General features: G+C 53.9%; 3 protein-coding genes across 6 annotated transcripts in view; 1 reads left to right on the forward strand and 2 right to left on the reverse strand.

Annotated features, from left to right (window-relative positions):
• Positions 1-3,618: 3,618 nt before the first annotated feature.
• TOR1A (torsin family 1 member A) lies at positions 3,619-12,403 on the reverse strand. Its single transcript, XM_037036998.1, has 5 exons — positions 12,151-12,403; positions 11,313-11,578; positions 8,940-9,115; positions 8,715-8,842; positions 3,619-4,200 (listed from the first exon to the last, which is right to left on the reverse strand). The coding sequence occupies exons 1-5, from the start codon at positions 12,329-12,331 to the stop codon at positions 3,950-3,952; spliced, it is 1,002 nt and encodes a 333-aa protein (XP_036892893.1). The 5' UTR covers positions 12,332-12,403; the 3' UTR covers positions 3,619-3,949.
• Positions 12,404-14,000: 1,597 nt separating this feature from the next.
• Positions 14,001-20,283, reverse strand: CUNH9orf78 (chromosome unknown C9orf78 homolog). Its single transcript, XM_037036999.1, has 9 exons — positions 20,122-20,283; positions 19,702-19,761; positions 18,484-18,535; positions 18,284-18,354; positions 17,694-17,771; positions 16,900-17,097; positions 16,038-16,174; positions 15,834-15,932; positions 14,001-14,293 (listed from the first exon to the last, which is right to left on the reverse strand). The coding sequence occupies exons 1-9, from the start codon at positions 20,202-20,204 to the stop codon at positions 14,202-14,204; spliced, it is 870 nt and encodes a 289-aa protein (XP_036892894.1). The 5' UTR covers positions 20,205-20,283; the 3' UTR covers positions 14,001-14,201.
• A 144-nt stretch (positions 20,284-20,427) lies between these two features.
• USP20 (ubiquitin specific peptidase 20) overlaps positions 20,428-24,429 on the forward strand; it is a 33,632-nt gene continuing 29,630 nt past the window's right edge. For 3 of the 4 annotated variants that reach the window (XR_005065087.1, XM_037036982.1, XM_037036984.1), the window contains exon 1: positions 20,428-20,634. The gene's annotated coding sequence lies outside the window, so the exon portion shown is untranslated. The remainder of the gene's footprint in view (positions 20,635-24,429) is intronic. The other variant, XM_037036983.1, reaches the window with a different exon arrangement.

The raw sequence follows: 24,429 nt of genomic DNA on the forward strand, positions 1-24,429 counted from the left end.
GCCTTCACCTGGGGCCAAGCACCGTGGTCCCGCAGTGATTGAGGTGCCTTCTGTGTCGCATGAGGACTCGGGTGCTACCGAGTGCTGTCTGGTGTGTGTGCATCACAAGTGAAGTACTGTACACTAGGAATGCCGGGGTTTTCCAGGGTGTGTGCATTTTTATAATGTTTTTATGTATGAATCATAGAGAATACAAATACGGATGTTTCTTATTTTTAAGCATGGAGAGGACACAAATGGAGTAATTGCCTATTTTATCAGAAATTCTGAAAATAAATGGTAAAATGTATTGTCGAGTGTGTGGTCATAATTATAGAACAGAGGTCTGAAGCTGTGGTGGTCCTGGATGTCATCTGGCAATGGCACCCGCTGTGGCAGTGCTGGGCTGGGCCGCCCTAGTCACTGGGAGTCAGACTGGACTTCAGCCAGTGTGACGCGTCACCTTGTAGTTGCGATGGCACCGCAGACACCAGGAGGACGTGCGGCCTTTGGGTGTGGGTGTGGCGGGAGGAGTGCTGCTCCGACACGGAAGGCCTTCCGCACAGAGGGTCACCAAGGTGGGCCCTGGCTGGTGTGGCTCAGTGGACCGAGCACTGGCCTGTGAACCAGAAGGCCGTGGTTTGATTCCCAGTCAGGGCATGTGCCTGGGTTGTGGGCCAGGTCCCTGGTTGGGGGTGTGAGAGGGACATCGACTTATCTCTCTTACATCAATGTTTCACTCCCTCTCCCTCCCTCCCTTCTCTAAAAGTAAATAAAATCTTTAAAAATAAAAATGCCGAGCCCTGGCTGGTGTAGCTCGGTGGATTGAGTGCAGGCCTGCGAACCAAAGGATCGTGGTTCGATTCCCAGTCAGGGCACATGCCTGGGTTGCAGGCCAGTTCCCAGCAGGGGATGCATGAGAGGCAACCATACATTGATATTTCTCTTCCTCTCTCTCCTTCCCTTCCCCTCTAAAGATAAATAAATAAAAATCTTTTTAAAAAATGCTGAGATGAGGCTTACATTTTGTAGTACAAATGCTCAAATTGGAGCTAAGTTACATTTGTTACAACCTTTTGGGTGTCTGATCAGGAGACAAGACTCCCTGTGTACAGCGATGCAATACACTCCGCATGTTGGCCACCTTTGGGCTGCTGTTGTGGGTTTGTAACTTGAAAAGGCCACAGGTGACCACGGCCCACCACTCCCCACCCACCCAACCCTCACGATATAGACAGGAGCCTGAACTGACCCAGTGAACAGAAAATAAAGCCAAAATTTTATCATGTGGGATGTCACTTGCAAATTTTCCCCTAGTTGATGTATTTGGTAACTGAAAGGTGTGTGGAATGAAGGCTCTTCAACCACTCAGGGGCGGGGCTCCTGTGTCCCCAACACACTGGTTGGCGGTCCGCATCACACAGACTCAGTATTCACCTGGGGGAAACAGGCTGTCACCCCCATACAGGCGCAGAGTTAAACTGGAGTAGACGTTGTCTAGACTCCAATCATACTTTCGTGGATGGAGAGAGAGCTGGACTTGTACTACATTCTCTTGAGATTAATGGAGGAAGGACTGTGACCTGGGGAGACGTGACTGCTGACCTCCTGGACCTGAGCACGGCCGGCTCAGACCAGGAGACCTCACTGCCAGGTCTTGCCGCCCAGAACTGGAAATAAAACCCGCGTGGCCAACCAGACCCCAGCTGAACCGCACTGCACCTGGCCCCCCGTCGCTGCCAGGGAATTGCTAGCAGCACCGAGGAGCAGCTGGCTGACTCGAGCAGGTTCATCAGACCCACCCCACTCATCCCTCAGCTGAAGGTGCCCGAGTCCCAGGTCCCCAGCCCGCCTCTCCACCCCGTAATCCTCGCCTACGGAGACAACTTCCCGAGTTTAGTCAGGGGACCTCTGTGCGCCCTCACTGGGGGCCCCTAGGGGTGGGGCTGCCACCTCCAAATGAACTACTAGCCCTCCTCTGACTCCTGGGGTCATGGAAACAGGCCAGCCTCGGCTCGACATGAAGCACTTTCTTCACTTCGAGGAGACCTTAGGGGCCCACGCGGCCTTGAAGAGCCTCTGTACAGGCTTGGTGGCCGTGCGGGAAAGGGGTTCCCCGTGGGCCCAGCAGCCAGGCTGCCAGCCGACCTTGTCTGCTGAGCCCTGTCCCTGAGTGCAGGGCATGGGCACTCCCGCCCACAGGGGTGTCTGCGGGCCTGTGCGAGATGCCAAACATGGTGTGTTTAGTCTCCTCCAGTGCGCCGTGCTTTTGCCTGGCATCTCTGGACTTGAACCCCACGGCCGGGTCTCAGGACCGCCAGGAACCCCGCCATGGGGAACTATACCCCGTGTGCCTGGGCGAGGAGCCAGGGCTGTTCCTGGAGCCTCAGAGTCTCCGTGTTAGAAGTTAGACTTCGCGTCACTCCAACCCTGACTGCTCTGGCGAGGTCATGCCTCACAGCTGAGGCATGAAAGGCCTACAGGGGAGGGACTTTTTCTCCTTTGAAAACGTGCTCGGTGCCCTGGCTGGCGTAGCTCAGTGGATTGAGCGCGGGCCTGTGAACCACTTGATCACAGTTCGATTCCCAGTCAGGGCACGTGCCTGGGTTGCAGGCCAGTTCCTAGCAGGGGACTCACAAGAGGCAACCATACATTGATATTCCTCTCCTTCTCTCCTTCCCTTCCCCTCTAAAGATAAATAAATAATATCTAAAAAATAAAAAAAATGTGCTCGGTCCTGGCCCGGTGGTTAAGTTAACTGAGGCATCTTCCTGTACACCAGAAGGCTGAGAGTTCAGTCCCTGGTTGGGGCAGGTATAACCAGTTGATGTTTTTTCCCTCTCGTATCAATGTTTCTTTCTTCTTCTCTAAAATCATTGAACATGTCCTTGGGTAAGGATTTTTTTTAAAGTATTCAGAAATTAGTTTTATTGTAAACTGGTAGCTCGCTATCGGCATCAGTAACGTTTTTGGCATCCTCAAAAGGGGGTGTTGCTAAGCTTTCCCAGAAGGTGCTGGGAGTTTCAATTCAACACAGAAAGTAACAAATGACCAAGGTTTTTAAAAAAATATGGCGAAACTTGCCAGGCACACAGCTCTTTCAGGAATGGAGGGCAGAGGAGGGCCTTCCCTGGCAAAGCTCAATGACCAGCAAGTGACAAGTGGACATACTTTCAGGGACATGAACAAGTGTTCCGAGTTACAGGGTGCAAACCTTTGGGAAAGACCTTTAAGCCTTCTGCTTGTGTCCACTTACATCCTTGTCCCTTATCTGAGTACTTCTCTGCCCTACCCTGGCCCAGAAGCTCTGCTGCCTTGAGCATCATCCCCTTTCGCGAAGGTTGTGGGTTCGATCCCTGGTCAGGGCACATACAGGAATCAGTTGAAGAATGCATCAGTAAGTACAACAAGTCAATGTTTCTCTCTCTCTCTCTCAAATCAATAAAAATTTAAAAATAAGCAACTATGTCACTGCTCCTTGCATGGTTACCCTGCAACAGATCTGGTTGCTGCTGTGGCCTCGGTCCCCACGCCCTGCGGATCCCGGGCTACGAACTCGGGCTTTTGTTTGGCAGCAAAGACATCACAGAGCACATTAGCAAGACGGGCACTTGAACAAAGTACACTAAGCCAGCAACGTCGAGTCTGAAAAGCTTTTCATCATGTTAAAAACCATTTTAAATAAAGTTATCACATTTTCAGTAACCTTTTCATCCTTCCTTGAAACAGAAACTCTTGAAATTAAAACATGATCTTTAAAAAATCACGAGCCCGATCCCAGTGGGCGGGGGGCGGCTACTTCCTCCTTAAAGCCTCCTCCCGGGGCTGCCGTCTGCAGGGTGGCAGCCTGCAGGCTCCGCCGCGCCAAACAGGACAAATTCATCGGACTCCCGTTGGGGCGGGCGGGGAGGTACCAGAGAGGCCTGGGCAGCGCGCTGTCCCGCACCAGCTCAGCCTCGGTCCGGCGCCATCAGTCGTCGTAGTAATAATCCAACTTGGTGAACACAGTTTTGCAGCCTTTGTCAGAGAAAACTCTCTCCTCCTTAGGGAAGAACGTCATCTCCTCGGCCACTCTGGTCACGATGTCCTCATCAATGCCGTAGCCTCGGGACTGCATTTCCACCCGGATGCACATTTTCAGGTGTTTGTATTCCAAGGGGAGGAAGGGGACGAAGTAGTCGATGAGGTTTCGGTCGATTAAACTGCTGTGCCAGAAGCCACCTGGGAAGAAGAGGTGCCGTTCATCCACCGGCCGACCAGCCACCCACCTGGCGGTCCAGCACACGTCTCCTGGGTGCAGGCCGGAGCCAGGCCCCGCCCTGGGGCCCTGCACCTGCCCTCGGAGCTCAGGACCTAGTGAGGAGGGAGACGTGGCTGTGGGAGGGACGACCTCCTTACACAGTGGGCTCTGGTGAGACCTCCTCAAGATGTGACTCTCGGTCTGAAGTGGGCCAGAGGCTCGGCACCCCCGAGTGCCCGTGGCCTGGGGCTGGCCAGGAGGGACAAGAGCGACTCACGAAAGAAGGAAGGCGAGGCGTTCCCAAGGAGGGACCAAGTGCTTCTTCACTCCGGAAACTCGCCACTCACTGGAGTTTCAGCAGCGGGATTAGCAACAGGGTCGAAACCCACTGCTGCTGCCGGTGCACCCACACTGGACAGTGTTGGGGGGCCCAAAACTAGGACCCTCAGACTAAGAACATGTGACTGCCCCGGGATGAGAGTGGCTCTGCATCCACCCAGCCACACCGCCCCACCTCCCGCAGGTCTCCGGGCCTCCTGACCCCGCACACGCTCCATCCCGAGGGGACACGGTGCCCCTGGGCTGCACCCAGCAGGTCCCCCACGGTTTCCCTTCTGCTCTGCCGCTTTCCTCCCGGGCCCGCTTCCTGCCCCGAGTCTGACGCCATCACTGACAGGTGGGGTTTTTCACACGAAGCGATTCTCTGGCCAGCGGGGTGTCCCACAGTCCAAGTCAGGTCTGATACCATCTGCCTGGAGACAGCGTCAGAGCCCACAGTCCAGGGCTCAGCACCCCCATGTCGGCCAAGTGCAAGTCCAGGTCGTCACCTGTGCTCCTGACCAACTAGCTATAGAGGTTCCAACGACCCCCTTCTTGGGTTCGATGGATTGGCTAGAGCAGCTAGCAGAGCTCGGAGAAACACTTTACTCATCAGATTACCAGTTCATCATAAAGTGATAGAACTCGGGAACAGCCAGGTGGAAGAGACTGATAAATACAGTCAATAATAGTGTCATAACTATGTGCAGTGCCAGGTGGGGACTGGAAATCTCGGGGAGCACTGTGCAGAGTGTATGACTGACCACCATGCTGTCCACCCAAAACCAATACAAAAGAGCAGAGAATGTCAACCGCCACTGAGAGAGGGAGGGAGGGAGGGGGGTGGGGGGCAGGGAGGAGAAAGACTCAGAGTGAGGTATGGGGACGGGACACAAGCCTCTGTGCCCCCTCCAAATGGGCCGCAGACAAGCCCAGGCTCTCCACGTTCGCCACCCGGAAGCTCCCTCAACCACAACCCCCCCAAGTTTTGTGGAGACTCCATCACAGAGGTGTGACTGGTCCACCTCTGATCACAGGCAGGTCCGCTCCCCTGGAACGCAGCCCCGCCCTTGGGTACTTTCCGAAAGTGCTCCCATTAACACAAACTTGGGTTGTGACGGAAAGAGTTTGATATGAGTCAACCTCTACGTCTCCGTTCTTACTTCGCACATTCCAAGGGTTTTAGGAGCTCTGAGCCAGGAACAGGGACGGAGACCAAACACATACTTCTGATTACAAACCACGGCATCACAGCGGGGTGTGAGCGCCAGGACGGGGCAGAGTCTGGGCCATGGGGAAGAACGGGGCTGAGCGCTGCCCAGTAACGGGGCAGGTCCCATGTCTGCGGCGCCCTGGGATGGGGTGAAGCCCTGGGATGGGGTGAAGCCCAGGGCTGGGCAGACTCGGCCCTGCCCTCCTGTGGTTCACAAGCCAGGAGCCCCAGCAAGCCCTTAAACAGACAATTCCAGGCAGCGCCAGAGGCCTGGTCGAGGCGGCGGCCTCCACGCACTGAGTGAGCGAGGAACCAAGCACTCGGAGACCCGGAGAGCGTGCTGGTGGAACGGGCGACCCTCTACGGCTTCGGAAACCACCTATGGACCCTCCCCGATTTGTACCCCAGCCTGATGCCCCCTGAAACTCCTCTGGAATATCCAGCCGGCAGCTGCTCATCTCTGCTGGATGCCACCAACAGTCACCACTCACTGAACAGGCCCCTCGTCACCTCCCATCCTCCCCCCACCCCCCCGACACGCCTGGCTCCGAAGTCTGCCCCCTAAAGGGCAGCACCGCCCTTGTAATCACAAAACCAGATCCTTGACTGTCTCCCTCTCACTCCTACACACAATCCTTGGGGAAATCTTACTGTTTCCACCTTCAGAGTACATCCTAATCTGACGACGTCACCACCCCCACCATCACCCGTGGCTCCAAGCCCCCAGCACTGCTCCTCTGGGCTGTTGCAGCAGTTCCTGGCTTGTCCCTCTGTCCCAGCCACCTGCAGTCTGTTCTCTACCCAGCAGCCAGAGAGGTCCTATTACAACTAAGTCCCATCACGTCACTGTCTGCTAGAAACCCCCATGGGGCTCCCTCCCCTACATGGAGTCAGGCCCAAGGCCCCACAATGGCCCCCAGGCCAGCTGTGATCTGCCCCCCACCCCGCTCCCTCTTACCCAACCTGTTCTCCTTTGTTCATCCTGGACTGGCTCCCACTCCCCCGGTGCACTCCCACCCCAGGGCTCCAGACTCGCTGTCCCTCTGATGTCCACATGGCTCGCAACGTCACCCTCGCAGAGAGCCTTCCCTGACCTCCACGAGAACTGCAGCCTGGTCTCGTCCTAGCACCCCAACCCCCGTTCTATTTACCCTCTCCCTGTTGGCGGGGGAGCGGGGGTGGAGGAAGACGTGCCCCCACCTCCATTAGACACTGAGAGACCCCACCGCCCGCCACACGTCCTCACTCATCACCACCAGGAAGTGAGCCCAGGAGTAAGGATGTCTGTGTTCTTGTTCACCGCGTGTGCCCGGTCCTTAGACCAGGGCCCGACACCGAGTCATTGCTCAGGGGACACTTGTCGGCGGAATGGAGGGAGAGTTCAGCCACCTGCCCAAGGCCACAGTCAGTCCGCGGCATGGCCAGGCCTGCCTGATTCTGGAGCTTGAGCCCGGTGGCCCGCTGGCACCTCGCGTGACCTGCGTGGTCCTAGACCCCTGGCCTCACCTGCTGCGGCAGTTGGGTTACGGTTTCCACTGCGTGTGTCCATACTCCTTCTGGCCAAGACACTACTGAACATACCATAAAATATTCTTCTATCAATAACATCCCAGTTGCACACACTGACACAAAACATTCCACGCTGTTCACGCAACTGCAGAAGTACGCACTTCTTGGCAAGTCCGTTTCAAAGAACTTTGCTCCGTAGTCTCGAGAACAAATCCAAGCAGAGAAGACTCTAATAGCAAAGGTCACGGTGCACGAGTTTTACCCCTGAGTCCAGCCTCCACCAGGGTGGCTTCTCACCTCCAAGGGTTCAAGGTCTAAGGCACAGGTGGCAAACACAAGGCCTGCGGGCCAAATCCACCCCTCCACCTTGTTTTATCCAGCCCGGCACCTTGTTTCTACCTGGTGGCAGCACCGAGCTCTCGTTTAACTGTTAAGGAGCAGTTCGATTTACACAGTCCTAAAATTACATTCGGCCGTTTGAAGGCAACTGCGAGGCTGATGTGGCCCCGGTGAAAATGAGCTTGACACCCTGGTCTAAGGTGTGTGACTCCCGGGAAGAGCAATGGGCTTGGTAGCTAAAGCTTGGGCTCTGGAACCAGGGACACCTAATGGGCTGTGTGGACTTGGGCCGGCTATGGTTCTCTGGGCCTCGGCTTCCTCCTCTGTAAAATGCGATGGTAATAAATAATTTCCACCCCACGGGGTTACTACAAAGATCACAGACAAGGTGCAGGTAGAGGGTGTCACCAGTGCCTGGTACAGAGCAAGGGCCCCGCCACCTATTCGGCTATTCGCTTCGGGCACAGGACCTCAGAGCTCCAGGCCAGCGCACAGAAAGAGGGGCCCACGGCAACCTGCCTCGCTCAACCGCCTGCTTTTCTTCTACAAAGAAAACGATTTTGCTAAAGAAAACAGGACCTGATTTTCAAGAACTCCATGATCAACAATTTCCCTCTTTCTTTAAAATAGCACTTCTCTTGCCATGCCTGGTGCGGCTCAGTGGACTGAGCGCCGTCCTGTGAACTGAGGGGTCACCGGTTCAATTCCCAGTCAGGGCCCATACCCGAGTTGCAGTCCAGGTCCCCATTTGGGGGCGTGCAAGAGGCAATTGATCCATGCTTCTATCTTTCTTCCTCCCTTCCCCTCTCTCTAAAAGTAAATAAAATCTAAGACTAGAGTCTTCGGGGAAAAAAACAGTGCACCTCAGGGTGAATACATAATACAATATACAGATGAGGTATTATAAAATTGTATACCTAAAACTCCGTAATTTTAGTAACCAATGTCACCCCGATAAATTCAATGAAAACATAAAAATAAGTGCCCCGCACACCCTGGTGTCCACCAAGGTCACCTGGGGTGTCAGACACGGCCCACAGAAGGCACCCAGCACTCCCCGGGCAGCCCCGGAGAGGGGTGGGGACTGAGAACCCGGGGGGCAGGCCCCGCACTCACTGTTCTTGTTGTTGAAGGCCGACACGGACAGGGCGGGCTCCACGTCTCTGAGCTTGATCTCCTCCCTCTGCCTCCCGTCCCTCCAGAAGTCCAAGGCCACATCTGTGATCCTTTCTGCGCCGGCGTTGCTGCGAAGTGAGCGCGGGGAACAAGGGCTGGGTTTCTCCCCCAGGCCCGGGGGCTCGGGTTCAGAGCGCGTCGGCCACGCCCCAGCCCTGAACGTACCTGAGGAAGATGAAGATGGCTTTCTGGTAGGAGACCCCGTCCAGGTGGTCGTAATAGTCTAGGAAAGGCTTGATGGCGTCGATGAGGCCCGCGTGCATCTTGTCCATCTCGTCGAAGATGAAGATGGACCTCGCACAGGCGCTCACGTTGCCGCGAATCCACAGCTGTAACTGGTCCTGAAGGGCAAGGGGGAGGCCGACACGGCTGCTCAGCCAGTGAGATCCCAGTGCCCGGCATGGGACTCCGACACGACCGCATTTACCATCGCTTACTATGGGCTCGGCACCGCGCTAGGAAGGGAGCTAAGACCAGCTCCCTTGGTCCTCTCTACAACCCCGCCTAGCAGGCATGTTGGACTCATTCCACAGATGAGGAAACCGAGGCACAGACAGCTTCTTCAGCTTGTCCAAGAATATAAGGTTACAAAATTACTCTTTGAATTGCCCTGGCCAGGTAGTTCAGCTGGTTAGAACATTGTCCCAATACACCCAGGTTGTAGGTTCGATTCCCAGTCAGGGCACATGCAAAAAAGCGACCAATCAATGCATCAGTAAGTGGAACAACAAAGATCGATGTATTTTCTTTCAAATCAATAAATTTAAAAACGTTTTAATAAAAAATAAAGTGACAAAATTACTATGTGGCAGAACTGGGACCTGAATCCCAATCTGCCTGATACCAATGCAGAGGCGCTGGGTGGCTGGTCACTTGTCATTAAAATGAATGAGGACATTAACACGTTTCCTCAGCAGCTCATCTAGAAAGAAGGCAGACACCCAGTGACCTATTGCGCCGTTCAGCCCTTAGAAGAGCCTCAAGAGGGCCCTCTACGTTTCCCACGGGGAACACAAGAAATGCAGGCTTACATGAGGCGGCTGGACCCTGGGGCACCGTGCTCTGGTGTGAGTGTGGTGAGCGAGTGCTCCCGAGTTTCTAGAATAATGCCCGGCAGCTGTGCTTACACAGAAACATTCCCTAAAAACACAGTCAGGCCCTTAAGATACTAATCAATCAAGGTAAGGAAAAAAGACCCTTTTCCATCGGAAATCTGAGCCAGGGTGCTTCCCCAGATTGTGCCCCACAACGTGAGGAGGGGAAATGAGCTGTTTTCTGAGGGACACTCTGGAAGTCATGTTGGTCTTGACTTCTCGTGATTTCGGCTTTTGCTTGGCTCCCGTGACCACGGTTACAATGTTCCGCTGCACACTTCACACCTAAGCGGTAACTCTGCTCCGCAGGCAAGGGCCAGCCTTTAGGTACTGGGGCACCCTCAGGAGAGCTGATGTAGCTTGAGGGGGTCCAGAGCAAGTCACTGTTTAAACAAGGACTCACAAAGATCTGCTGGGCTCCGGCTGCCAGTTTTCCCACTCTGGAACGTGACTTCTGGGCAAAAACAAAGCACGCGTTGGGCCCTGAGTGCACGTCGGCCCCTGCGGGGAGCACTGTTCCCACTGTGCATGGCTGGGGTCTCCCAAAGCCTGTCGAAGCTGTGCACAGCACTATGGCGTTCCCTGTGTCCCAGCTGCGGAACCCAAGGCCCAGGGAGGCGAAGTAACTTGCCCAAAGTCACACAGCTATTAAGCAGCAGAGCGGGAATGCTAACTAGGATGACCGACTCATCTCCAATGGAACTTTCCCAGTGTTAGGGCTGAAAGTCACACACCCTGGGAACCCAGTGCAGCTGGCAGCCCCACGTTTGGCAAGCAGACGGGAGAAGCAGGTTCCACGGAGGAGGGCTACACTGCTGTGTGTCCTGCTACCGTGCCGGTGCGTTACACAGATTTGAAAAGGTGACAGTTAACACTTATTTGAACATTCATGGTCCAGGCAAGTACCACGGCACATACCTGACAGCTCACTGATTTCTCCCCCCCCCACCCCATTCTATAGATGAAAAATCGGAGTCTCAGAGAGGTTAGGCAACCTTCGAAATACTGCACAGCTGGCAGGCTGGAAAGTTAGGACTCAAATCCAGGCTGTCAGTCAGTGACATAGAACAACAAGCATTCTGCAGCACTGCAGTCAAACAAATACAGGCCTCTCTAGACACATTTCCTCTTTCACAAAATGAGTTAGATTTGATGATCTTTTAAAAGTTGGATCTGATCCTGCCCATCTCTAAAATCTGATGACCCCACTTACTAAAACGGGTATCACACTGGGCCTGTTTTGGAAACCACAAAGTTTGATACTGTAAAACTGCTCTGTGCGTCTGAAACCCTCTGTAACTTCCACGTTTCTCAATGGGGAACTGACACATGTAGCTAATTTCAGGGCTCACTCAACTCAACAGGCAATTCCCAAATACCATCCCACAACCAAGAGACCACAAATTGGGCCCCATCCGGGGAGGGTTCCAACTCCTGAGCTTGCCTTATACAGGGTGAGGTTGGAGGCGTGCGGGAAGTGCAGGGTGGCCACAAACAGGTGCACATAGTCACTGTTCAAACCGCCCTCGTAAATGTTCTCCGCAATGATCTTGCTGGCAAAATTTTTGCCCGTGCCGGTCCACCCGTGTAGGGAGAGGGTGAGAGGTTTCTTGGGCTTCGGGTTGCTTATGAAGGCAGACAAGGCATTTAAGATGACTTTCTTGGCAAGATGCTGTCCGAAGAGCTTGCTGTCCAGGTCCTTCTGCAGCACTGGGAAAAACAAAGCCGGTCAGGTGGTGGGTGAGGGGCGCTCGGCTGGCATAATTTAGAGTTTACAGGATCACGGAGACAGCACCTGGCCCGGGGATGGCCGGTGGGCCCAGGGGGACCTCCCTCTGCTAGTCTGCCCTGCACTGCCCTGGGCAGAGCCAGGCTCCCTTCCGGAAGCGGACCTTGGTTCCTGCGCCAACGGCATGCCGCCGCTGACAGCAGACCTGCTCCTCCCGCCCCGGGGCACGCAGGGAGGGTCCCCACCATGCTTTCGGTCTCCGGCCAGGAACGAGCAAAGCTCTCGCTGGAGGAAGTGTACAACCGTCCGCACCGCCCCGCTTCTGCGTGAGGCAGCCAACCCGCAGCTCGCTCCTCAGTGTCGGAGCAAGTTCCGGGCTGTCTCCGGTGGTGGCCTTGGGGCCAGGCCCACCCTACACCCCGGCCACTTCGGTTCCCTGAAGGGCTGCTCCGGCCTCAGCTCTGCCCGGGCTTCCTGCGCTCCATGCCCCGACTCCCGCCTCCGATCCCCGCCCCAGTCCTAGAGGCAGCCCCCAGCCGCCGCCCCGTCCTACCTTCTCGGCTAAGGCTCCGCTTCTGGCCGCAGCACTCGGCGAAGAGGCAATAGAGGCGCGGGTAGGAGATGTAGCTGGTGAGGACGCCGGCCAGGGCCAGTCCCAGGCTGATGGGCTCCACCGCCCGCACCGCCAACGGCGCCAGCAGCAGCAGGCCCAGTACAGCCCGGCCCAGCTTCATGCCCAGACCCCCACCGCCCTGCGCGTTCCCGAGCCGTCCACGGACCCGAGCTCCCGCCAGTCAGCGCTTCCGGTCCCGCCCCTTCACTGCCGCCATCTTTGCTCGGGACCGGCTCTTTGCGACGCCATTGCCGTCATCTTTGTGAAGGGAAAAGCATCTTTCTGCTTCCGGGAGATGAGCACCGGAAGCTGTTGTGGGAGGCCAGTTTTTTTACAAGATTAAAAAAAAAGTTTTAGATTTACAGAAAAATTGAGAATACAGAGCGCATGTGCCCCTCGCACCTGGTATAGTTTCCCCTATAATTAACATCTGTGTGTTACATTTGTTGCATACAAACTAACTAGTTCAGTAATAAAACTCACTGAAATTTGTTCAGATAGTTCCTGAACAGAACGTCCTACTTGGGATCCAGGATCCTCTCCACGAACTCATATTATATTTAGTTGCCATGGCTCCTTAGGCTCTTCTTGGCTGTGAGTGCTTCTCACACATTCCTTGATGACCGTGACAGTTTGGGGGGTGCGGGCCAAATATTTTGTAGGAATCCCCACCACTGGAATTTGTCCCATGTCTGTCGCATGGTTAGACTGGAGTTCCAGGTTTGGGGAAAGAGGACACTTTACAGAGGTGAAGTGCTATTTTGATAACATCCGATCAAGCCTTTCAACATGATTAATGACTATCACCGCTGACCTGCATCGTCTGGATGAGGTGGCGTTTGTCAGGCGGCTCCACTGGATTGACATCTACTCACATACTCATCGTTTTGAGGACTGCCCATCCGTCAGGTCGCAGCCTAGACCCTGGGGATTCAGGGAAAAGATTAGGCACACGTGACTCCTGCACTCAGCCTCGCCTTGCATTCTGCTGGAGCAGGAAAAAAGTGCATGAAAAAGCAATCTCCGCGTGGCAGATGAGGGGCAGGGAAAACCAAGGCGCTGAGGGACGGGGATTTGGCCAGGGACATAAGAAGCTGGGAGCAGGGATCAGATCCAACTCCAAACCCAAAACTTCAGTAACCACAAAGCACGTGTACATCGGCCCCGGAGCCGCCCGCCCTGTCTTTCCCTCACCCCAAACTGTTCAAATGCCTCAGGAAAAATGACAGCACAAGTGGCACCATCCTTGACCGCTAACAGGCTGAAGCCTGTCTGTGTCTCCTGAACGAACCGGCAGCTCTTGCTCAGTAACTCAGTTTTGCATTTGAGCTGCCCTCTCCTGGGCTCTGCACACACTGCCCGACTGTTGCTGCGAGCAGGCACCACGCGAGCGACAAGGCTGGATTCGTTTCACGTTTAATACCGAAGTGCAGTGCGGAAGTGTTAGCGACACGTGATTTTCCCTCTTAAGGAAAAGAAACAGGCGACTCTGTAAAAGTCAGAAAATACCGGTCCCTTCAATCCCATCCTGGCTGTCTCTGCTGGAAACAGTGACGGCTGTGTTGCTCAACCCCGCGCCAGATAATTGGAAGTCGCAGATACAATGACACACATGACAATAAGGGCACAATTTAAAGGGTAGTATCTCACCCTCAACACATGGCTGTTTCCTCCTGAGGCAGGGCAAAAGTTACAAAAAAGGCAACATATTTACATACAAGATTTAATAATGCTCACAAGAACAGTTTGACCCCAAATTTAAAAAAAACATATTGTTTTGCTTTAAAAGGTTATGAATTCAGAGCTCGAAGAACCCAGCAGGTGAGCAGCGGGACCAAGAGCCTATTCTCGGAACTGCCTGTGAGCCTTCGAGCCGACGTCCAGGCCTCCGTCCAGGCCTCCGTCCAGGCCTCCGTCCAGGAGGCTGGCCCCCTGAGGATGACAGCCTGTGCTATTTACATCCATTCCACACCTCCCCGCTTTGGCCTCCCTCAGTATCGCCTGTTCATCTTCTTGAACTTCTCATAATGATAGTCATCAGTGGCCTTCTCATTAGCAGGACGCTTGCGGTTCGGGGGGGACCCTGGGAAGGAAAAGAGGAAAAGCTGTTTGCCGGGCTGGAGGTCACTGACAGGCTTCACGTCCACATAGGCAAAGGCCATTCTGTGCAGGAACCCCCGTGCCCACCCTACTGCACAGAAGCATAGTAGGACCTCAGCAAATGCTTGTTATTGGGTGACTGAAAACAGCCATACGGTGGAGTCGGGTGCTGGCCAAAACACACCACCATCAGCATTAGATTGGGTGACAGGTGTGGCTTTGTTGAGTCTGACTCTGCCCCAGGAATGGCACTAAATCCTTTTAGGCACGACGTCCTCTGGCCCTCACGGCAACCCCAGCAGGGGCATGTTGCCATCTTGCTTAGAGAGATTAGGTGACTAGCTCAAAGTCACTCAGACAGTGAGGACTGGCTGAGGGCAAAACCCCAGTCTGGAGACTCAGAAGTCCTCGCTCACCACGTGTTCAACACAAAGCTCTTTGGGAATCAAAGGCCACAACACCAAGATGTTACTTTCCCAAATAAGAAGGAAGAATGAGAGGAACAGGCGGCTTCGTAGGAGCCTCAGCAGAGTCTGCCTCTCCTAGAGCCATCCCACTGTCGACGGAAAGACAACACCCGGCGTGGGCATCCGTGGGGGGCCTGGCAGATGCTCCTGGGGGGGAACAGGAGCGCTCCACCTCTCGGGGCTCATTTGGCAACTTCTCAGAACGCGGTCTAAGAACGTGATGTAGCCAAGAATGAGCATCAGAGCATGTTTCAACGGGGACACGTGGGAAGCAGGCGACGTGCCCAGCCAGAGTGGAATGGTCAGACCACAGCGCACCTGTCTTTCCAAAGGAACATGACTCGGTCTTTGAAAGAGAAAATAGGCACTTACTTTACTGACATGGAGAGACACGCAGGGCGGACTACTGAGTAAAACACTACGGCCTCCCTGTAAGTGTACATGCAATGTTTCCTATATGTGAATGTTAAAAAAAAGTCTGGCCCTGGCTAGTGTGGCTCAGGGGGCTGGACGCCAACCTGAGAATTGAAAGGTCACGGGTTTGGTTCCCAGTCAGGGCACATGCCTGGGCTGCAGCCAGGTCTCCAGTCGGGGGCGTGTGACAGCCAACCACACACTGATGTTTCTCTCTCTCTTTCTCCCTCCCTCCCCCTCTCTCTGGAAATCAAGGAATAAAATCCTTTTTAAAAAGTCTGAGGGTTTTATGTAACAATGTTAACAGTGGTAGCCTTTAGGTGGTACAATTATGAATGATTTTTCATTTGTTTTTGTTTATTGAAATTCTCAAATTTTTTGCGACCCCGTATTTGACAGCCCAATGAGTCCTCAGAGCAACCCTCAGTGGCTGGCTTTACTCTTCCTCTTCCCATTTTGTAGATGAGAAAACTGAGGCTTACAAAAGGGAAGGTGCAAGGCCATGGCCCAGAGCGCAGACTAAATCCCCGCTACCCTGGCCACCAAGCCTGAGCACCAGCCCCGCCGCGTCCCACCCTGTCTCCGAGGGCCCTTGAGCGATGCAACCACTGCAGGCAGCCTTGTGGCCACCGCTGTACTCACGGTCAGGCTCTGGCTTCTCTGTGTCACCCACTCTCAACGGGCGTGCTTTGGGCTCTTCTTTGTTTCTCCGTATCGGGGCGTTGAGCTCCTCATGATAAACTGAACCAAGAGACCAGGGGACATGTCAGACAGAACAGGGAAACCCGGGGGCCTCACACCAAAGGGGCAGGGCCAGGGCAGGGCTGCTTCCGCAGAGGGGCTCACATCGGTTGTGCTGCACGTAGTTCACCGCCATGTTGGTGGGCACGAAGGACGTCTCGCTGTCTTTCTTCTTGTTCTGCTGCTCTGCCAGCAGCCGGGCCTTGGCGTCCTCCGTGGAAATGATGTTTTTAATTTTAGCACTAGGGGAGAAAGGAGCCAGGCCACGAGTTAGGTCACTGTGCCTTTGGCCCTCAGACGGAAGCGAGCGGCGAGGCGGGCAGCCCACCACTGAGCAAGGACACCATCTTCCTCTGGGCACAGCTCTGCACAGTCTACCGCTCCTTCACAGCCGCACTCCTGGGGAGCTCTCCAGGCTATTGGGGGTGTGGGTTAGTCTCTTCTGATCAAGAGGAGACTGAGCCTCCAGGAAGGAAAGGAACAGCCTACGTAAGGCTCAAAGCTAGAAAGGCCCGGAGAGATGAAACCCAGAGGCCTCCAGCTGCCTCTGCCCCCGAGGATGACTCTGGCCATGGCACCTCCTCCAGGGCCAGCCCCTTACAGAGCAGGTGCTCTGTGGTGAACCGCGGGGAGGGCTGTGGGGAGGCGAGGGTGAGGCCTCCACATTGCTCCTGCTGGAACAGAACAGAGGAACGCGGGGTTCCACAAGCGCAGCTGAAGAGCTACACAAAAACACTTTTGCTTTCAGCAGACAGGGTCCCTTACGTGTCTTTATCATATATTCTGACCTACACTTCAGGGAAACTCCTGGGGTCAGCCATCTCAGCCCATGAGACAGAACAGAGCTCATGTGGGCTTCCAAGGAGACAGGGAAGAAGCTGTCCCCCTGACCCTGAACTGGAAAGCAGAGAGCCCCTCCGCAGGCCCCAGGGCAGGAGAGAGGGGAGAGCAGGGGCCTGAAACGCACTCGATGCCGAGGTCCACCTCGGGGATGCCGCTCAGCATCTGGTTGGAAAGCATCTCCTCCGTCTTCTTCGCCGAGGAGACGCGGATGCTTTCTGGGAGTTCGTAAAGGCAGTCCTCTGCGTTCTTGGCCTTCACCTTCTGTTCTTCGTGTTCCACGATCCCTTTTCTCTTCTTCAGCTCCGTTTCAATATACTTCATCCTGAAACAAGAAACCCATGGGTCTCAGGGAGAGGCAGGAGGTTCACCATATGCATCTTTTAAATTAGTAGACCCCAGTCCTGGCCCACGGGGTGGTGACAGTCCCCAGCCCTGGCCCACGGGGCGGTGACGGTCCGTGATGAAGTCTTCATCAGTCCATGGAGAGGTGAGAAAAGTAACACCACCCTGTGTGTTTTTGTGAGCTAAAATGTACAATGTAAAGTGACGATCTATGTCACAAGATCGTGTCCCACCAATCTGTAGGCGTTATTCTAGGTAAGGCTCTTCAAAGACAGAGAGACAATGGGGGAGAGTGGTTGTTTGTTTCACAGCCTTGTTGGCAAACTCAAAAGCAGGCAATCCAGGGTTTACCCCTGCAATGTCTGGGGGAAATATTACTAGTCAAAGAAAGTAAGTCTCAAGAACCACTTTTAAGGGACTTTTCAGAGTCTTTTTTTAAGTTCTCAAGCCTGGGAAGTAGGCCAAGAGAGCTCCCCTGATGTCTTTGGAAAACTCTAAAAATGTCATCTGTCACTAACTGTCCCGAATTGTGTGAGCGACCCCTGATCGCTCACAGCTCAACGCATTGGCACCTACATGTCAGCATCCTCGTCCCTTCGGTTGGTTTCTGCCGAAAAGGACGTCCCCAGGTGCAGGTCTTCCTCTTCACTGATCCTAAAAGGAGAGAACCGTGAAGTGGAGCCGTGAAGTCACAACTCGGTGAGGCTGAGTTGTGTGTTATACCAACGAAACAGGTACGCAACAAAAACGTGTAATATCCCCGTCATGGCTGGGGGGAAAATACATGTCAGTAAACATATGTGAGCAAACTGCAGGCCTCTGGAGATTGCTCTAGGGGAAGCAGCAGATACTTTTATTTTTTACTTTTGTATGTAGTATTTTTATAATTGTGCTTTTATGTTTTCTAAGAAAAATAAAACCTCCATACGGATTTGAAAGATAGTAAGCAACGCACCTTTCCAAAAGCAGTGTGCCCACATCTCTCTAAGCTCACCTTTAAAGAGTTTTAGTTTTGCTTCTAAACTACACACCCTTTGCACAGCACAAAGGGTACCTGAAGATGTGCCACGAAAGCCCCAACTGCTGCAGGCCCCACGTCTCTGGGGGCGCTGAGGTCCCAGCAGGGGCTGCAGGTGAGTTTGTATCTCAGCGCGTCCTGGACTTACTTATCTTTGCCTCTTTCCTTCAGTTTCTTCATGTCCACCATGCCGCCTGTCTTCATCTGAAAGGGATCATCCTGCAGCAAGCCAACACGGTTGAGAAGAAACATCTAGGTAACTGGCAGCAGATTTTCTTAAGAAAACACAATCATCCACTGAAGAGCATCCACACCTTCCCACTGCGCAAGGAGGACCCCGTGACTCACCGCTAGAGTGGCTTCTTCTTGTACCTTCTCTCCCACCAGCAAGGCCACGGCACTGAGCAAAACCAAAAGGGAAAGGGAGGGAGTGGGGAGCCGCACCATTCAGAGATCAGAAGGAATGCTCAGGATATTTGTAAACTGCCACATTAGGGCAAGGGCGAGATTTGAGGGGTGGGCACCAAAGTCAGCCAGAAAGGCCTACAAGAATAAAAGGGCTCAACACACACCTAGATGCCGGGGGTGGGGGAGGCGGGAAGGTTTTGATAAAGCCATTTAGCATTATCTTGGCTTGGAAATCTCATTTCTAAGATTTTGCTTTCAGGAAAACTAAAGGTAAAGACAAATGTAGGAAAATACTATTACTGCAGTCTTATCTGATGAAGACTTACAAGATGACCTACAGGTCCCCAAATAGGGAATTAGTTAAATTGTGGTACACACTTGTGGTGGAGTATTATGTAGCCATTAGAAAAGTTTTGGGGAAAATAACACACAATGTGAATGTGAATGAATGTCTCCAAGGTCATAATGAGATGAAAACAGCATAGAGTAACAGTTCTCACCATCCTTCTCAAAAGGGAGAAAGAATAAAGACAGGGAAGAACATTAGGCCCTGGCTGGTGTAGCTCAGTGGACTGAGTGCGGGCCTGCGAACCAGAGGATCGCGGTTCGATTCCCAGTCAGGGCACATGCCTGGGTTGTAGTCCAGTTCCCTGCAGGCCAACTCCCAGCAGGGGACGCACAAAAACGGCAACCATACATTGATGTTTCTCTCCCTCTCTCCTTCCCCTCTAAAGATAAATAAATAAATAAAAATCTTTAAAAAAAGAATTTATTAAAAAAAAAAGACAGGGAAGAACATTAAATATTAACACTGGCTATCTCTGGAGGAGTGAATTATGGGTGCTGTTTGTTTTCTTGACTAAACTCTTCTAAATTTGCCAAACTCGATGCGCTTCCATAGTTAATTGGGTGCAATAAAAACACGAGTTGGTGACCTGTTTCTGCACCTCTGGAGCAAGCCTCACGACCGCACAACTCAGGCCATCTCCCAGATAAACGTTGTCAAGGAACGCTGAGCCTCTTCCAGGGTAGTGGAAAGTGGACAGTGTGCCAAGAAAAGGGGCTACGTCTCAGGAGATACTCGCTGATGGCGACCGGAGCGGGGATGTGTCTATCATGCCCATCTCCTTCTCCTCCGGATCCCCCTACGGTACCCACCTCACTCCGTTGGGCCTCTTCCTCATGTTCTGCACCTCTCGGGTTTCTTCTAGTTTTAATCTGAAAAAAAAAAAAGGCAACGTTGAGAGACCCTCTGCGGAACTCGGAGTCAAACAGCAGCTTCGACTGGTACCCTAGCCGGCTGCCGAGTCGCCGCCTCATTGGTCCAGGAGGCGAAGGGGCGCCTAGACCCACCGGGAATCAGATGCATTTCCCGTCCCTAGGACACCTCTTCCAGTGATGAGGCCCTGGGCGTGGCGGAAGCCCCGATTTCTAGAAGCCCCACTTTCTTCGTCCGCAGAAGGGGACAACAACAACGGCTCACAGCTACCAATGTTGTGAAGGGGGAGCCTGATTCGTGATGAGTCTCTAAACCGGCTTCGCTTTTTCTGCCCAGGGGAAATCCCGCTCCAAACGCACCGAACCTCTTTTGAGTCCTGTTCATCTTCCTCCGACTCCGAGTCGGCCCGGCGCCGACGGAAAGTCTTCCCGGTGACCGGCATGGTCGGTACAGCCCCGCGGTCCGGCCCGGCGGCCCGGCCGCTGCCCAGCAGCACTGTGGCCTGGTCTGCTTCCGGCGCACAGCAGTGCTGTCAGAGCGCCAGCTCCGCCGGGCCCGCCCCTAGTGCTCCTAGCTCCACCTTTCTCGCACCGCCCATTTGGCCACGCCCCCATCAATGGCGTGGGCCCCTCCCGATTGGGCGATAAGGGAGAGGGGGCGGGGCGGGGCTGCTAGGGCACACGACCCTGCACGGCGCCGCGGAGGGTGCGTTTGACTGACAAGCAGCGGTGGCTTGGTAGCGACGGCAGGTGAGTTTCAGGCTGCTGCCGGCTGCTTCGGGGGGCCGGGCCTCTTGGGCAGGGACGACGCCGGCCCTGCTCCCTGCCATCGGAGTGCCTGGCCCTGCCAAGTGCGCTAAACGCCGCGGCCAGGTGAGCGGAACCCGGGAACCCCCCGGCCACCGTCACCCCACCCCTCCTCCGGCCGGCGCCCAGGGGGTCCTCGAGTGTCCCCTCGACCCACTTCGAGCCCCCGGGGACTCGATGCTCCTGAGGGACAGGAGCCGCCATCTCTTTTATTCTCTAGGGTCCGATTCCGCGTTGAAAGCATGCGTGTCGCGTTTCGGGGCGCTGACATTTATTTCCCCCGGGTCTGGGCCCTGGCGTGTATTTTTTCCTTTAAGGACAAAAGATGACCACTTATTAGTGGTGCTGAATTGAAGTCCCAACTCCGACTGCCCAGCTAAAAATGACACCCAAACACTTCTCCCCGAGGAGAGGCGCGTCTGATGTTTTGAACCCCTAGGGCCCCTCCCTCCTCGGGTGTTTGCCCACCGCCTTTCTGGAGCTTTTAGGGGCCTTGCGTTCGCGTCCTTTGCCACGAGGACCGTCGCTCTGCCCTTTCCCCCTTCCACCCCGAGGATGCTGTGAGGATTGAGTGTATTTGAAGTATGGGCATCGACAAACACTTAGGAAATAACTAAATGCATGAATAGTGGCTTCGAAGGCTTTTAGGAACCCCTTAAATAGTAGTTTTCCCTCTCTCATTATAGGCCGGTGCTTTCCTTTGAAAGCACTACTCTTACTAAGCGCTCATTAGGTGGCAGGTCCTGGGATAAGCAGGATCTCACAGAACTCGCCCAACCAGCCAATGAAGTGGATTCAGTTATTCTTCATTTTGCAAACGAGAGTACCTGGGTTCACCTGGGTTCAGGGAAGCGGTGCGTGCTTCAGGTCACACAGCTGGAAGGTGGAGCAGGGACCAGTTGGAGGACCACCTTTGCTGCGTGTTCTGCACAGCACCTGGCACGGTGACCGCTCAGTACATGCTGACTGTGGCTGCTCTCGTTGCAGCTCATTGGCTGCGGGGATGTGCTGATGGAAGCTGCTTTTGGTTCCCTCTCCTGAAGATCATTCTGAAGCTGGGCAGCATTTCTGGAATGCCTTACTTCTTTCTGGAACATCCTCCTCTAAGATCCTTGTTCTTTCCCCAGGGATGAGAAAATGGCCTTCTCAGATAGACTCGGGACATCTCAGAACAGCCTTTTGGCCTTGGGCAAAAGCTGTTTAGTAGCTGTGTGACTTCCAGCCAGTTCATCTGCCTCTCTGAGTCTGTCATTCCTCCTTTAGTGGTGGAGGTGGAAGTGGATTTAGCTTCCAATGTTGCGAACCCCCAGGGAGGTTCTGAAGATTTAGTGAGTTCTCTGAGTGTCAGTCCAGTTCAAGGGGCTATTAGGGCGGGGACAGAGTGGCTAAGGCCAGTGGGGACAACTGGAAGTGTGTGGGAAGCAGGGCTTGCCAAGGCAGGAAGAAGCTCAGAGATCTACTCTGAGAGTCAGGAGGGTGGTGGACTCTCAGTGAATGAAGACTAGGTTAGAGGAGGGAGTGTGTTGTGTTGGGGATTTAGGGAAAATGGAATTGCTTGGAAGTCAACTGGAGAAAAGAGGGCAGGAGGGAGGGAAAGGGGTACCAGAGGGGTGCAGTTGTGGGGACCGAGTCAGGGGGTGCCCTTGTATTGGTGGGGGCTTGGTAGCATCATCTTTCCTATCCTAAGGAACTCTGCTCCCTTCTGGCTGCAAGGAGGATGTAGCCAGAACCTCCAGGAAAACGATGAGTAATGGGCACCTGCGGCCTGGTCTCAGCAGCTGGTGCCAGGCCTGGCCGTGCTGCCTGATGGGTGTGTCCCTGGGGAGGTACTTTCCCCTCGATCAGTGCTGGCCCCGGGGAGGACAGAGTGCCTGCCCTTATCTAGGATGAAGCGTCTCAGAAGCCTCACCCAGGCTCTGAGTGGGTGGGCACTTTGCCAGACCTGCCAGCCTGCCTCCTTTCCTTCTGCTTTCTCATCCCCAAGAGAAGAAGCAGGCAGTCCTGGTGGGTCAGGACAGAGAGGCACTCTGGGGTCACTGCGGTGAAGCGGTGAAGGTGCCACGCCTCTGGCCGGCACGGTGGGCAGGCACCTCCCTGACTCCAGCAGCACAGTCCAGTGGACCAGCTGCTCACAAGAGGGCCTGTTCCCAGGATCCAGCTCTCTCAGCAGAGCGGGCTTCTTCCCCCCTCTGTCTTTATTAAATGCCTCCTGTGTGCATTCTGTTTATTTGCACAGGGGGCAGGGTGGGAAGGGCTGTGCAGGCAGACAAGCCTGGCTCAATTCCAGCTCTGTCACTTCCTCGCCGTGTGACCTTGGGCGAGTAGCTTCCCATCTCAGAGTGTCCTCTGTTGGGTGAGGAACAGCGGTGCTCACCTGGGAGAGTGTAGGCCGGCCTCTCGCTTGGCTCGGAAGGGGCACTGGGTCCTGGATCTCCCACTGTTGACCTAGGGTTTCCTTTTCCAAAGACCGCTTCCTGCTCCCACCTTAAACGGAAAAAAAAAAGGAATTTTTTTAAAGTTTCTCTTTTGAAAAAACCCAGACTCACAGAAAAGTTACCAGAATAATAGAATGAAATCCCATTCATAGCCTTCACCTAGTGCAGCAATTATTAACATTTTAGCCTATCTACTCTCTGTGTACCCATTATTATTATCATTATTATTGCGGATCCATGTAAGAGTATGTTCCCCATGTAAGAATAGTTTGCCCCTAAATATTTCAGGGGAAATCATCTGAAAACACATAACCAGAAAACAGTCTCCATCTTCAGAAATGTCAGTGTTGACATAATGCCTTATCAGTCTGCTAGGCTACCATGAAGAACTGCTGGCTGGGTGACTTAAACAACAGAAATCAATTTCCTCACAGTTCTGGAGCCTGGAAGCTCAAGATCAAGGTGTCAACTAGCTTTGTTTTTTTCTGAGGCCTCTCTCCCTTGGCTTGTTGTCAGCCACCTTCTCGCTGTGTCCTCACGTGGTCTCTTCCCTGGGCGAGTTGGTGCCTCCTGTCTGTCCAGATGTCCCCCTCTGATAAGGACAGCAATGAGACTGGCTTAAGGTCCACCCTAAAGACCTCATTTGTATTCACTCACCTGTTTGAAGATCCTGTCTCTGATAAGATTGCATTCTGAGATCCTGGGGGCTAGGGCTTCAATGTAGAAATTTGAGGGGCACATTCCATCCAAAATACATTTCTCAGTTGTCCCACTGATGCTCTTTTCCCCATTAATCCAGGATCCAATTCTGTCATGTCTGTTGAGTGCCCTTTGTCTGCGTGGAGAAGGGGAATCGGGTTGTTGGGAGCAGAAGTGCTGGTGGCCTAGGAACAGGAAAGCTGTTTAAGGATTTGCTCTATTCCCTGACGTTTCATGTCCTGGCTTTACTTTGATGTCCAAAGCCCCAGGGGGTGAGCTTGGATCTTAGAAAGTAGCACTGAGAATTAAAACTCCCGTGCATTAGGCACCTGCTGTGGGTCACGCTTGGCCCCCATTGTGCATTTCTTGGCTGGGCTGGTGGGCCTGGCTGCCCTGGGCAATGGAAGCCTGAGTGAAAAGCTGATGGGAGGTGCCCTTGGGCCTGTGACATAACATTCCTAGCACCCTGAGTTTGCTGATCTATAAACCATGGCCAGTAAGACAGATCATAGTGCTAAACGGTTTTTGAGCATTCTTGGTAGGCAGATAAATACGAACTCTGAGCCATCCTGAGGGTCCCCGTGACCAGAAGTCATTGCGCTCGGTCCTCCCTGTTGTTGTCTCACCACCCTCCCAGTCAACCAGGGTGCTGGCTCTGTCCCACTTCCTGGGCGAGGTAACTGAGGACCAAGGGATTTAGCTAAAGACACACGGCTCGCGAGGGACA

Source organism: Sturnira hondurensis, unplaced genomic scaffold, assembly GCF_014824575.4.
Source record: "Sturnira hondurensis isolate 20B ecotype Veracruz unplaced genomic scaffold, ASM1482457v3 Scaffold0022908, whole genome shotgun sequence".
NCBI lineage: Eukaryota > Metazoa > Chordata > Mammalia > Chiroptera > Phyllostomidae > Sturnira > Sturnira hondurensis.

Excerpts from the sequence above, each read along its gene's own strand:
- CUNH9orf78 (XM_037036999.1), bottom strand. The coding sequence starts at position 20,204 with ATGCCGGTCACCGGGAAGACTTTCCGTCGGCGCCGGGCCGACTCGGAG. Across the intron at positions 17,098-17,693 it reads AGGGACGAGGATGCTGACAT|GATGAAGTATATTGAAACGG; the intron begins GTAGGTGCCAAT and ends TTCTTGTTTCAG. Across the intron at positions 15,933-16,037 it reads CTACGTGCAGCACAACCGAT|TTTATCATGAGGAGCTCAAC; the intron begins GTGAGCCCCTCT and ends CTCTTGGTTCAG.
- TOR1A (XM_037036998.1), bottom strand. The coding sequence starts at position 12,331 with ATGAAGCTGGGCCGGGCTGTACTGGGCCTGCTGCTGCTGGCGCCGTTG. Across the intron at positions 8,843-8,939 it reads GCCATCTTCATCTTCCTCAG|CAACGCCGGCGCAGAAAGGA; the intron begins GTACGTTCAGGG and ends CTCACTTCGCAG. Across the intron at positions 4,201-8,714 it reads GGCCTTCAACAACAAGAACA|GTGGCTTCTGGCACAGCAGT; the intron begins GTGAGTGCGGGG and ends TCTTCTTCCCAG.